Source organism: Microcaecilia unicolor, chromosome 10 (genome assembly GCF_901765095.1).
Source record: "Microcaecilia unicolor chromosome 10, aMicUni1.1, whole genome shotgun sequence".
NCBI classification, from domain to species: Eukaryota; Metazoa; Chordata; class Amphibia; order Gymnophiona; family Siphonopidae; genus Microcaecilia; species Microcaecilia unicolor.
Window position 1 is genome coordinate 36922464 of NC_044040.1, and position 15281 is coordinate 36937744.

The window sequence follows — 15281 nt, forward strand, 5'->3', positions numbered from 1 at the left end:
CAATATATATACTTTTGAAAGGAGAAGGGAGATATGATAGAGACATTGGCATAAATGCACAAGAGGCAAGTCTCTTTCAACTGAAAGGAAGCTCTGGAATGTGGAGACATAAAATGAAGGTGAAAGGGGACAGACTCACGAGTTAACTAAACAAACACTTTTTTCAAGGAAAGAGTGATGAATTTATGGAACGGTCTCCCAGTGGAGGTGGTGAAATCGAAGATCTGAATTTACGCACACAGGATCTCTAACGGAGTCAAAAGGATAGATAAACAACATATGATGTTTATCAGCCTTCATTTTTCCACTGTTTTTTTTTCTCATGCAATTTTAGGAAAACTTTTGAAAAAAACAACAACTCTACTATTGCCTGCTTCTAAGCTATTACTTCAGGGCTTTACAACATCCCAAAAATCTTTGCCCAACCTTTTTTGCCTATTCAGCTCAGTGAAAACTAATTTCCACTGGACTATAGTGCCATTATCTGAGATAAGGTAGTTTCCTTCCATTTTTTCTCTCCCCTCCCATTAAGTTTTGCCTTTTCAGCAAGAGTCCTCAACTAGAAGAATCCTCAACCAGAAGAAAGTCACTTTATTTCTACTGCACTGCTCACAGATTTCTAGGAAGACCTGGAACTCTGTAACCGTTCATTCTATTTTCACCAATGTGATCTAGTCTGAACTGATCAAATTCTGTTGAAAATGAAAATTTGTTAAAGCACATATTTACCTGTAAGTGGAGTTCTTTGTCCAACTGGCTAATCCCTTGAGCAAGTTTTGCTAACTGTTCTGCTATTACTGCCTGATAAATTGACTGAGAAGTGTATGCCTTTACATCAAAGTCTTCTCTTAAAAATTCAATATAACATTCTGCAAAAAAAAAAGAGAAAATCAAACTCATTTTTCATATCATATGCTTAATAAAACAGTTCATGTACAAAGTGTAGATTTTCCAGTTAATTTCTTTCACATTTTTATAAAAAGCATTTCACTGATTTGTATTACAGAGTAATTACAAAGCAGTATCAGCGAACAATTTAAACTATTTATCAATCAAAGAAAGGTTGTCAAAAGGCTAGAAAACAAATATATATTATTGTTAATTCATTTCCTCTTAAGGGCTCTTACAAATCACTACTTCATAGCAACACATTTTGCTCATGATCAAGCTTTTCAGAATGTTGTTTGTTTACCCTTTGATAACTTTAAGAAGTTACTCAGTATCAGGAACCAGCAGATAAGGTTGTTTCTATATTCCAAAAAACCAATTAGTTTTGCAAGAAATATACCCGATAGAAAACTGATATTATTGCTATATTGAAAGAGAATTTCATTAGAAGAAGAAGGCCACCTCAACTGCCTTAATCAGAGACTGGGCTGAACTTATCCAGACTAGGCCCATATTTATCAGAAGGTGCTCAAGAGCTGTTCATGTTATAATCACTGAATCACAATACATGGAATACCCCAGGTACACCAATAATTTCAAAATTATGCACTAAAAATGCCAGAATTATACAGCAAAAAAATCAGAATTAAACTAAATTATGCAAGAGTAAAAACGCTTAAATAACAGTATAGAGCTTGCTTACAAATAGATATAGGTACTGTTGCAACACATATGTGGGTGATATTGAGCCCCAAGATGGTCAGCAATTTTTAAAAATTCCAGCCACTGTGGACTTTTATAGCCAGATATTCAGCACCAGTATCCAGATACTGGCCAGTGCTGAATGTCTAGGTATAGTTTGGTAGCGCAAGTTATCCAGGTACTGGCAATATTCAGACTAGTTCCCAGATAAGTAACCAGATAAAATTTGAACTAAAAAAAAAATAATAATTTTTTAACTTTATCTGGGCAGAAACCCAGTTAGCTAATTGGGCAATTCCTGGCTCTGCCCCTACACTGATGCAGTCTGAATACTACTACCAAAAATCTGGGTATGGAGTCATTGTTACACGAATAAGTCCACCCCTATAAGATTATGAGGGTAATTAATGTTCTATTACAGTGTGAGAGGTTGGTAGAGTGGGTAATGACTACTGCGTACAATGTGTCTGAGTGTATTTATTTGAGTGAAGAAAGAGTTATCTGTGAATTTGTCATAAGGAATTGATTTATTATGAAAGTTGATATTTTTGTTCCAGATTACAGTAACATAGTAGATGACAGCAAATAAAGTCCTGTACAGTCCATCCAGTCTGCCCAACAAGAAAACTCATTACATAAGGTATTTTTGAAAAGAATAAACAAGTGATTCACGTCCACCCATTCCATTCCACTCCACTCAGTATTTTATAGACCTCTATCATATCTCCCCTCAGCAGTCTCTTCACCAAGCTGAACAGTCCTAGCCGCTTTAGGCTTTCCTCAGAGAAACTGTCCCATCCCCTTTATCATTTTCATCGCCCTTCTCTGTACCTTTTCTAATTCCACAATATATTGTTTGAGATGCAATGATCAGAACTGCACACAGTATTTGAGATGCACCATGGAGCGATACAAAGGCATTATAACATTTTCATTTTTTGTTTTCCATTCCTTTCCTAATAATTCCTAACATTCCATTCGCTTTCTCAGCCAACGCTGCACACTGAGTAGAGGGTTTCAACGTATCAACAGGCTTTACCCACTTGAAGTTTTATAATAGGAAATGCACTTTGTACTTGGATAAATATGGAAGCCCACCTTTTTGATGCTGCTTTTAACTCCTAACCCTTATTCACTTGTTCAGAACCCTTATTTTATCATCCTCACTTTAATATTCCCTTATCTCTTGTTTGTCCTGTTTGTCCTAATTAGATTGTAAGCTCTGTCGAGCAGGGACTGTCTTTTCATGTTCAAGTGTACAGCGTTATAGAAATGATAAGTAGCAGTAGTAGTAACAACGGTGACACCTAAGATCTTTTTCCTGGGTAGTAACTCCTAATGTGGAACCTTGTATTACGTAGGTATAATATGGGTTCCTTCTTTCCCATGTGCATCACTTTGCATTTGTCTGGGCGAGTTCTCACCCCAGAAACTAATCCAAGCTATTTTCCTGCGCTTAGGGGAATACTGAAACCTCACCATAATCTAACACCATGGGATTCCCAGAAAGAATAAAATATCAACGTACTTTTCACTTTTAACACTGTTCTCACTTATTTAGTCAATCTCTAGCAAAAGACTAATAAACTAAAATATTTATTATTAAACATGATTAAAAGTACAACAGCAGGCAAGGAAAAAAGCATTTTACTCAAAAACAATTAGCACTTTATATTAGCCTGTCTCTGTGGCAATCTCCCAGCCCTCTTACCTGGACTGCTCACTAAGTTGAGGGCAAACTCAGGCACTGATGATCAATTTCCCGTACTGTTCTGAAACGGCGCCCTAAAATAGCACTGGAACAGCGCAGGGAATTAACACCCCAATGACCAATGCAAAGATTTTACGAGGATGCTTAAGATTTTTGTTTAAAAAATGTGGTGGGACTTTTTAACTGAGTTTGGTAATAGAAGTTTTTATTGTAATCGATTGTACTGATGTAGTATTCTGAATGTTGTGTTTATCCTTGCCTTTTGTAAACCGCAGTGAACTGTATTGATATTTGCATACTAAGTTCTATATAAATAAAAAAAATAAACAACATGCAAATTTAAGCACGTTATTAGCGTTGATCATCCGGGGAAAGTGCGGAAGGATTGTGCTTGAGCATGAGCTTATGTTTGACAGGTCCGGGCTTTTGACAGCCTGGACCTGTCAAACACAGGAGATGAAGGTCCGTGGGACCCCCGGACTCCCCAATTCCGAGGCCCTGGTGGCCTAGTGCCCCCCCCCCCAAACCTCCCCTGTGACACTGGGGGTCCAGTGGATCTCCAGACCCCCTAAACCCCCAAAAATTCCTGGTGGCCCAATGGGCTACAAGCACAACACCCCCCCCCCCCCGTCCTGGTGGTCTAGTGGCCCCCTCCCCCCATGTCTGTGTGAAGGGTGTAGCACTCCCTCCTCTTCCAGTCCTGTCTCCAAAATGGGCAGGGCGCCGCCATTTTGGAGGTGGCACTGGAAGAGGAGGGGGTGCCATGCCCTCCTCCATCACACGGAGGTACGGAGGAGAGGGGGCTGCTAGACCACCAGAACAGAGGGGGTTGTGTTTGCAGCCCAGCCACCAGGGATTTTTTTGGGTTAGGGGAGCTGGAGATCCACCAGATCTCCAGCCTCCTTGTGTTCTTGTGTTGGGGAGGGGTTCAGGGGGGCTGGAGGTCTGCCGGACCTCCAGCCCCCGTGTTGCTGTCTGGGGGGCTAGGACCATGGGGGGGCCAGGGCCTTGGTAATGGGGGAGGTCCAGGGGTCCAATGGACTCCCAGGACATGGTGACAGCCCAGGCTGCCTGACTTTAGTCAGGGGGGCGGGAACAGAGGGAGCCTTAACCCTAACACCAGATCTGAGGGTTAAGGTGCTATTCTGCCCCTATGATCAGAGCACAATTCTCTGATCACAGAGGCAGAATACCGCAGAGCTCATTTAAATCTAATTTAAATGAGTTTTGCGCTATTGCCAGACACAGGCACTGTTTGCCACACCAGACCCCTCTGATTATATGTGCGAAGGTAAATGCAGGCGCTAGTGGCCTCTAGCGCCCGCATTTATCTTTGATCATTGTGGCCTCAGATCACTGATAAAACCTTCTGTCAAGCTTACTGTTCACAACTATAAGCTGTTTTCTCAGCCGAAAACAGTAAATTCCTATCCAGCTCTGTTTCTGGCCAGATAGAATCAACCGATTTTATCTTATCCATGCCATTTTCTCAGACTTACTTCTGAATATTTCTGTCCTGTTGCCTCTCCATTCACTTCTTTTCTGTCATATTTCTATTTTTTATCCTATCTATAGCATTTACCACACTCCTACCCTTCTTCCTTCTCACGTCATATATGCCTCCCTCTTCCTCATACATACTCCATTCCCCTCCTCCGAGCACACACCTACATCTCTCCCCAGCTCTCATCCAATACATACCTTGCTGCCCTGGTAACCCTCTCCTCTCACACATGCATCCCCTCTTAAGTTCTCCATCTTCTCTATCCCTACTTCATTCCCTCATTTTTCTCTGCTTTCATGCCTCCTTTCCTCCCTCTTCAACTCTCCCTCCACTATAACTGATCTTTTCCCTTCTTTGCCTCCTGCCTTTGTCTACTTCCACACCCTCTCTTTCTTCCCTCTACATAGAAACATACAAAATTATCCTCAAGAGTCTTATGACGGACTATGTCCAATGCTTTCTGAAAATTCAGTTACATTATAAAAAATCATCAAGCTCACTCTTATCTACATGTTTATTAAAACCCTCACAAAAAAAATCTAACAGATTGTTGAAGTAACACTTTACTTTGCTAAATCCATGTTGATTCCACCCCATTAAGCCACATCTGCCTATGTGGTAAATAACTATGCTTTTCAGAGTAACTTCATCTGTTCTGCCCTGCACTACCATCAGGTTACTACTAGTCTATAATTTCCCATATCACCCCGGAGCCTTTTTATTTTTAATTTGGCATTACCATGGCCATACTCCAATCATAAGGCACAACAGCTGGTTTTAATGATAGATTACAGATTATTAGTAATACACCTGCAATTTGTTTACCCAATGAATTTCCAAAACAGTATAAACACTGGTTTTTAACTGCAAACTGAATGCATGGAATGGGTTTACAATTGGTTTAATTCTTCCCTAGACTTATATAAGAATGAGATGTGCACAGTCAGAACAGTGTGAGGAATATGGCATTGTTTATGCCCACATGAAACTACATGAAACTCAGCCTACTATTATGTTTCTCTTTAATGTGCATCTCAAAATTCATCAACCACCCCCCAAAAAAAAAAAATACAAATTCTATTCTAATATTAAGAAAGTACCACAGTCTCACCAGGACAACAACAACAAGAAACCCACAATCCTGTTACGTACTGAGCAACAGCATGAGCTCTGCACATGAGACCAGTGCCAGTTCTAACCAATTGTAGTTAGTCATTCATTTGGCTCTTCTTTTTTCATTTAAAATCAACCTTAGCCACAGGAAATCGCCATCACCTGCTTTTGTATTCCTAGCTCTCTCATTTCTAAAGATCAAACTTAATTCTCTCAGCAGTTTCTTAGATGGCCATTTTGACCATTCTGTCATTCTCTGGTACAGAGCCAAATTATTAAGGGATTTTTCTGTTATCTGCATAAATAATTCTCCAGGCTCTTTTCCAGAGTAAAACTGAAACAGTTCCCAAAACAGATGGCACTTCCAACTGAAGCACAGTATCATGACTAAATTGACTAAAAACTGGGAACAGAGTGTGAAAAAATTAAATCATCACTTGACCATGCTTAACACTATCCACACTAACTCCTTCCTTTACTGCAAGCACAAACAATGCAGGGCCAGATGCTTTCCACTATATGCCTTCTTTTCTCTGAAAGATAATGCTACCTTACATATTTAACTAAAACTAATGTTTTGGAGGGTCCTTAATATCCATGCACTGAACTGACTTTCCTCTAGAAGGTACAGGGATAACCTGCTGGTTAGAGTAGAAGGCTGAAACCCAAGGAATGCAGGGTTCAAACCCTACTGATTGTTCCTTGTGCCTTTGAGACAGGGGCGTAGCCAGACAGCCAATTTTGGGTGGGCCTGAGCCCAAAATGGATGGGCACGGAATTCAGTCCCTCCTGGCCTCCCCCTCCCCTCCAACTTCAAACACAAAATATTAAATACCTGAGCTGGTGGAGATCCCCAGACTGCACCAGCTGAAGATTTCCTCCTCCTCCGGCAGCCACTGCTCTTCCAAACAACAGCTGGCAGCACTTGACTTGAGCTGACACTGCTGCCAGTAGTCCGTACATGCTCAGTGCTTCCGCATGGGTGAAAACTGAGCATGTGCAGAGGGGCTGGTGTGTGGTGCCAGCTGCTGTTTGAAAGAGCATTGGCTGACTGAGGAGGAGGAAATCTTTAGCTGGTGGGGTTTGGGGATTCCCACCAGCCACAGCAAGAGTGGCACAATTTTGGGTGGGCCTGAGTCCAAATTGGGTGGGCTGTGGCCCACCCAGGCCCACCTGTAGCTACGCCACTGCTTTGAGATGCCACTTCACCTTCTGTTGCCTTAGCTAGAAGCTTACATTTTAAGCCCTCTGGGGACAGAGAAATACCCTACTGTACCTGAACTCACCTCAAACCACCAACGTAAAAGCATGTGCGAAATCCAAAAATCCAAATACAGCCAGTCTGTAGTTCTTGGAAAAGAAATAAAAGAGGCTCAAGGGGTCACCCTACAAATATCCTCCAGCAAGTCACAGCTGGTAATTGTAATGGTAAATTGGATTTCTATCCCGCTATTACCTCACAGTTCTAAGCGGGATGCAGCTATTTAAGAAACCAGTTTCATTTAACTGGGAAAAAGGGGCATAACAATAAATTCAGTGATCAAGAATAAATAGTAATCAGTAGTTAACGTGGGATACATATTTCTGAAACAGAAGTGTTTTCAAATTTTTCCTAAAAAGAATATAGGACTGTGTAACAGTGGGCTTGCAGCCCCTCCAGAATCTGCCTACCCCTGCCAACAAGACAAATCTCCTCTGGTAACCACCATGCTACAGAAGTTTTAAAAGCTGCTTCCCTTTTCCTTAGTCCTGCAAAAAGGATAAACAGCAAATCTGGCATCCCAAATTCCTTGGTCACTCTGAGATACTGTACAAATAACCCTTCTCACATCCAAATGATGCAGATCTAGTTTTTATCCAACACAGTTGTTTCTTGAATGTCGAGAGAGTGTGATTCAAATTGAACTGAAAAACCACTTTCAGAAGAAAGGAGGGAGCTCGTCAAAAATACATCTTCTCTATAACCATTGCAAAGTTCCCCATAAAAAAAACAGCCTGAGGTTCTGAAGCGTGCCTGGTTGAGAAAATGGTGGCCAGAAAGGCCATCTTAAATTATAAATTCTTGAGCCAACACTAACTTCAAGGCTTCAAAAGGGGCTGAGGCCATGACCTGAATATCAAATTTAAGTCCTTGATAAAGATAGTCAACTTTGCTTTCCGTCCTCTTCTCTCCACCCCTGCAAGCCAGATGACACGACTAGCCTTAGGGATGTGCAAGCAGACAGGATGCTAAAATCAGGACCAGCAGAAAGGAAGTTGCACAATCCATCAAGTGATGGCAAGAGGACAGAAAAATCAGCTCAGGGCCTGTGAGGTAACATGTAGTCAGAAGTCCTGCAGTGGCCAAATCCCGCACATGGCCGTGCCTGGCTTTTGTTGAGTGTGCTGTTGCAGCTTGATCATCTCCACCATGCCATCCCCAGCCCAGGCAGAACATATTCTAAAAAGCCATGGTGGTGAGAAATCATCAACTATTATGAGGCAGTAGATTCTCACTCCAAGTCTTCTTATAAGTTTAGTCCCCTGTCCACCAGCGCTTTCTTTTTAAGATCCTGTGCTTGGAATTTAAGGCACTTCACCTGAAAGTCCCATCCTATCTTTCCAATCTGATCCTTCCCTACACCCCTGCTAGACAGCTTCTTTCCCTGGACACCCATTGTTTAGTGCTTCCCTCACCCAGAATAGCTCACTATGAATCCACTGCCTTTTTTTTCCCTAGCTCCCAGTATCTGGAATTCAATACCCCACTCTGTATGTCATTTGACCATTTTCAAATCTTTTAAGAAAGCTTTAAAACCTTTTTTCTTTGAATAAGTTTCCCCCCCCCCCCCCCCCCCCAGCGCTGATGTCGTTGTGGGAAGTGGTCTGTGACAGAGTAACAGCTTAACCTTGGTAGAGGTTTTTTTTTTAACTTATTGTTTTATAGTTTTACTTTTGGTATGAATGATCCCTCTGTCCTTGTCTTCTTTCCTATCAAAAAATGGTGGCCCCTTGTATCTCTGTTTTTAGTCTGTACTCCACTTTGATTTGTTTTGGAAAGGCAGTATAGAAAGTTCCTAATAAACCATAAAAACATTCAATCATCATAAAAAAAAACTATTTTCAAAGTTCTCTTAATTGGAGGATGTTCAACATTTCTGCCCTGGGCTCAACTTCCTTTAAACTTAAATGAAATGATCTCAGCCATTCTGTCAAGACTGATGGAGAGATCATCCAGTGAAAACTTTGCCATTTCCTCTGGAGTACTGGGAGTCTGGTAGATACCTCCTGATCAATAAGAGAAATCCCAAGACTGCTTAGATTCTATCAGAAAAAAGTTCACCAGCAAGCAAGCAAGCAAACAATGCTACTATGAGGGTTCTTTTTGCCTGTTGGGGTCTGGACTCCAATGTAGATGTGCCTCAGTGAAGTATCTTTCTCGTTGTACTGGAAATGTGTATCAGAAGAGCTGGTACCAATGCTGAAGCCTTTTAAGGCCTCTTCATTGATTTTATGTCTCCAGACAAAGCCATGGATGTCAAGACTGGCAGAACTCTCCTTCGCTTCAGTTGCAATGCAATGAACCACAGTCCAACATTTTTCCCTAGACCACATCTCATCAACCTTGCTGTCCAACTATTCCTCACAGACTGCAAATGCCTATACTGCATGGGGTACAAGAGAAGAAGTGGCATCTTTCTGGGTCAGTTAATCTGAACCAGTCATTGGTCCAACAGTCCTTTACACACTGATGCATTCCCCCAGATATCGTCAAAAAATTAGCAGTCCTCTCCTAATGGGATGGCAGTGCAAAGATACCCTTTTCCTGGCATCATGCACAGAGAACCAAAGCTTCCTTGCCGTCACACACAATCAGAATCTTGATGCCAGCACAGATAAAGCAGAATCCTTCCTATGCAGTGTGCAAAACTTTGATGATGCTCAACCTTGAGAGTGACCATTTCCTCAATGTGAATGTATTCCCAGCAGTGGATGCTTTTCCAGGGCTCTTGGGGAATGAAAACACAGCTTCCCCTCCTGTTTTTGACAACCACAAAGATCCTTACACATCATCTTTAAACCTTATGCTGAATAGGGTCTCTCTATAGTCGATGACCTAATGTATGTCGCAATCCAATTTATTACTCAGAAAGCTTCATGCAATACCATAATTTATTCTTCTTTACCAAGTATGTATGCACATGATGTATATATAAAACACGATCTGTTCCATTTATGTTATGTACCATGTTTGCATACACCTTAACGCAATACAATTTGTATTTCTGTTACCCGGAAATGGCAACCGCCATTACGGCAAATGTAAGCCACATTGAGCCTGCAAATTGGTGGGAAAATGTCGGATACAAATGCTACAAATAAATAAAAATAAATAAATAAATAAATAAAATCTTCTGACAGGTGATGTAACTAGAAATCCTGTGCTTGGGTCCAAGGAATGACAGGCACAACTCATCAATGACTGTGACCAAAATCGCCCTGTTACACTATCCACAGTTCGTGAAACCACCAGAAGTCGTTTGTTTCCAGAACACCGGGCAAAAAATAGAGAAATTACATATCATTTGATATTTTTCTATTAGCCATTCCCACTATTCCAGAACCTGTGTGATAGTTGTGTCCATCAACCAGCAGGTGGAGACAGAGAACTGAAAACTGAGCTGAGACGTATCTCTCTTGACATCCAGTCCAGCTCCTCAGTATTTACATAGGCAAGCAGTAAGGAGAAACTTGGAATAAATACAACAACCTTAAATAACTTATTAACCTAACACTAACCAGACAAGCAAACATGTTTGAACCTATCTCATAAGAATAGCCATACTGGATCAGACCAATGGTCCATCTAGCCCAGTATCCTGTTTCCAACAATGGCCAATCCAGGTCACAAGTACCTGACAGAAACCCAAATAGTTGCAACATTCCAAGCTACCAATCCCTGGGCAAGCAGTGGCTTCCCCATGTTTGTCTCAATAGCAGACTATGGACTTTTTCTACAGGAAATTGTCCAAACTTTTTTAAACCCAGATATTCTAACTGCTGTTACTACATCCTCTGGCAAATAGTTCCAGAGCTTAACTATTTGTTGAGTGAAAAAACATTTCCTCCTATTTGTTTTAAAAGTATTTCCAAGTAACTTCACTGAGTGTCCCCTAGTCTTTGTACATGAGTAAAATAAATTAAAAAAAAAAAAAAAAAACAATTCACTTCTACATATTCTAAACCACTCAGGATTTTGTAGATCTCAATCATATCTCCCCTCAGCCATCTCTTTTCCAAGCTAAAGAGCCCTAACCTCTTTAGCCTTTCCTCATATCAGAGGAGTTGCATTCCCTTTATCATTTTAGTGGCTCTTCTTTGAATCTTTTTTAATTCCGCTATATCTTTCTTGAGAGACGGTGACCAGAACTGAACACAATACTGAAAGTGAGATCACACCATGGAGAAATACAGAGGCATTATAGTATTCTCGATCTTATTTACCATCCCTTTCCTAATATTTCCTAGCATCCTGTTTACTTTTTTGGCCGCTGCTGCACACTGAGCAGATTTCAGTATATTGTCTACACCGAGGGGAATAATCGAACGGCGCCGGCGAAATACATGACCGGCGATGTATTTTGGCGGTGCCGCAAATAGCTGGCCAGACCCGTATTTTCGAAAAAGATGGCCGGCCATCTTTTGTTTCGATAATACGGTTCCGGCCAGCCAAATGCCTTGCATTTGGCCGGGGTTTGAGATGGGCGGCTTCGTTTTTTAGCGATAATGGAAAGTTATGTCGGCCATCTCAAACCCCTGCCAAATGCAAGGCATTTGGCCGTGGGAGGAGCCAGCATTTTTAGTGCACTGGCCCGCCTGACATGGCAGGACACCAACCGGGCTCCCTAGGGGTCACTGCGGTGGACTTCAGAAAAGCTCCCACGTGCATAACTCCCTTACTTTGGGAGCTGAGCCCCCCAACCCCACCCCCACCCCAAAACCCACTACCCACAAATGTACTGCACCCACTAAAACTGCTCCAGGGACCTGCATACAACCTCTAGGACTTATTGCTACTGTATAACTTTTGCACACCAGTTGACACCTGAAGACTAATCTCTTTGAAAAAGTCCTTTATTTGAATAAGCACATTTACTCACAGTTAACTGCAGATCAGAGGTTGTGCCCCACTGGCAAAGAATCCCCTGGTACTAAGATTAGCAGTAGGTCAGTGCTGGTACAATGGTGTACAATGCCCTCTTTCAGCACCATTCAAGGTAAGAACTACGTTCTCTAACGTGGGTAACACAGGAAAGGGAACTAAAACTGGCTTACAAAAATGGCCACTACCGCATGGACTACAACAGGAAACAAAACAGGGCACACTCTGACCCAGTAAGCAGGGGGAATGCACCAGGGGAGTAGAGCCTACCAACTACCAATACCTACACCCACCACAATGCATTGCTGATGTGACTCCGCAGTGCAAATAACACAAAAAGGTGTCACACTCACCCCAGAACCACATCATAAGCAGGAAAAGGCTGTCGGAGGACAGAACACATTCTGCTGTCATGGAGGTGGGTACGGCATTTGAGGCTGGCATACAGGCTGGAAACAAAAGTGTTTAAAGTGGGGGTTTTTTGGTGGGAGGGGTTAGTGACCACTGGGGGAGCACGGGGAGGTCATCTCCGCTTCCTTCCGGTGGTCATGTGGTCAGTTTGGGCACCTTTTTGAGGCTTGGTCGTGAAAATAAAAAGGACCAAGTAAACGCCGTATTTTTTTTTTTCCATTATCAAAAGCCAGCTATCTGGTAGCCACGCCCATACCCACCCATGTCCCGCCTTCGTTTCGCCACCGACACACCCCTTTGAACTGTCGCCGGCGAGGCGACGGGAAAGCGGCAATGCTGTCAAAAACGCAGCTTTCGATTATACCCATTTCGCCGCTTTTCCGAGATCGCCGGCCATCTCCCGATTTATGTCGGGAAAATGGCCGGCGAACACTTTCGATTATAAGCTGGACCACCACCTAGATCTTTTTCTTGGGTGCTGACCCCCAAAGTGGACCCTAGCATCAGGTAACTATGATTCAGATTATTCTTCCTAATGTACATCACTTTGCATTTGTCCACATTAAATTTCATCTGCTATTTGGATGCCCAGTCTTCCTGCAATTTTTTCACAGTCCACATATGTTTTAATAACCTTGAATAGTTATGTGTCATCTGCAAATTTAATCACCTCACTCTTCATTCCAAATTTCCAGATCATTTATAAATATATAAATAGCTCCAGTTCCAGTACAGATCCCTGTGGCACTCCACTATTCACACTCTGCCAATGAGAGAAATGATCATGATCTGTACTTAATTGGAAGAGTCCAAAGGCAGACATAGAGGGGCATTTTCAATATGAAGTCTAAGTAGAATTTTGGACGTTCCACAATAGGAAAGGAGGTAATTTTCGAAAAAGAAAAAACATCTACCTTTTTTTTCAAAATACTGTTTTGAACCAGGTTTTGTGCTTTGGACATTTTGTTTTTTGGTCTATTTTTGAAAAAAAAATGAATAAATGAAAAAAAAAGATAGAGATTCATGCCATTGAGATGTAGGAGGAGCCAGCATTTTTAGTAAACTCATCCCCCAGGCATCCCAGGAAAGTAATGGGACACCCTAGCGTGTACTTCTGTGCACTTCATAAAAATGGTCCCAGGTACACATCTGACCTTTGCACCCTTATCTTATCCCATGAGCCCTCCAAAACTCACTGTGTACTGCACCGACCACTACACCAGTCTAGGAACCTGCATGCTGCTCTCATTGAGCAGACTTTAAACATCTGAGGCTGTAAAGTCATATTTTTAGTCACATTTTTTGAGGGAAGAGAGGGGGGTCAGTGATTCCCTCCAGTGGTCATCTGGTCATTTAGGGCACCTTTTTGTGCCTTATTTGTTCTGAAAACAGATCTAGACCAAAACATCTTGGTTTTAGTCCTGGACATTCCTGTTTCATTATGGCTCTAAAATGTCCAAGTGTTAGGCACGCCCTAATCCCGCCTTCAAAACACCCCCTTGTGATTCGGACACACTGGAGATGACTTGCATAGATGTCTGCAAAATAGATTTTGAAAATATCGATTTGGACGTTTTGAGAAGAAAAACATCCAAATGGTGCTTTATGACACTTTTTGGGTGTTTTTCTCTTTTGAAAATGAACCCCACAGATGTCTAAGCGTTGGCACTTTTATGTGCATGTTCTGAAAATACTAAACATTCACATGCAAGTGCCGACACTTAGATGTCTAAGTGAAAGTAAAACTAATAACAGTAAAGTTTTTTAGGGTACACTAAAAGAAAACATAATTACCCCTCTTCTACCCTCCTGGGAGCAGCCAATTTGCCAAGAATAGCAAAAACTGCCTAACACACCAGTGCTCAGTGGTTTCCTATAATCCATAAATTCTTGATTTAAAACACCAAAGTGATTTCCATTATACTTTCTCTTTGCCTCCCTTGTTCCTGCAAAGCAGTGCAGCAGCACACTTCTCAGTGCCTTTTCAACCCGTCCCAAACCACTGACACTCACTGTGCAGTGTGCACAGAGACTTCAGAAAGACCGCCAATGTCTTTCTGCTAACTTGCGCAACTTCGTCCGGGAACAGACGAATCAAAGCAGAAGCACCATTGAAAAGATGAGCAACAAGCGGAGACAGAGCTGTACGATGAGCAAAAGTTACGTCGCCAAGGCCTCTGGCATCCCGTGGTACACACTGTGGATGGTAAAGGAACTAGAGAGGTCTGTGGAGCAGTAGAAGGGAAAACAACGCTGGCCGCGGTAGCTCCACACTCACCGTCTTGAAGCAGTTCCCTAACATCTACTGGAGTTGTGATGGTGGCCATAGTCCTTGTTTCCGACTGTCTACTACTACTATCATCCGCGTTGTCATTAAGGTCCGGGTGTGACGTACAAATCCCGCGCTTCGCGCCGTTGACGTCACGTTTCTACAATCAGTGCACACCTCCTCCTCCTCCTGCACCGCTTTTGGAATTGGAAAATGGCCGGTGGAAGGCGCACATGCTAGGGCCAATAAGACCTCCTTGGGCAAAAGGTTCCTGTCTCGCGGCCAGTAATTGAGGAGTGTACACGCACGCTGCTTGTGCGAGGATCATCTGTCTTGCAGCTAGCAGTTGGGGGTTGTGCGCGCGCGCGTGCGGCCGCAGGGAATTGTCTAGTGGCCTGGATGTGAGGGAGACGGTGAGAAGGGGGTTAGGTGAGTTGGTTCGTTCTTTCTCTGGCTGCTGTCATTTAGCCATCACAGTATTATATCGCTGATAACTATAAGGTTGTCAACAATTTTTTTTAAATAAGGGAAATCTAGACTG

General features: G+C 42.4%; 1 protein-coding gene across 1 annotated transcript in view; it reads right to left on the reverse strand.

Annotated features, from left to right (window-relative positions):
* The window catches only part of LOC115479043 (conserved oligomeric Golgi complex subunit 5-like), a 93400-nt gene extending 78569 nt beyond the window's left edge, over positions 1-14831 (reverse strand). Inside the window, exons 1-2 of the mRNA XM_030216757.1 lie at positions 14750-14831; positions 730-869 (exon numbers count right to left, since the gene is read on the reverse strand). Of these exons, the coding sequence (XP_030072617.1) occupies positions 730-869; positions 14750-14798 (189 nt within the window). The 5' untranslated portion in view covers positions 14799-14831. The remainder of the gene's footprint in view (positions 1-729; positions 870-14749) is intronic.
* Positions 14832-15281: the final 450 nt, after the last annotated feature.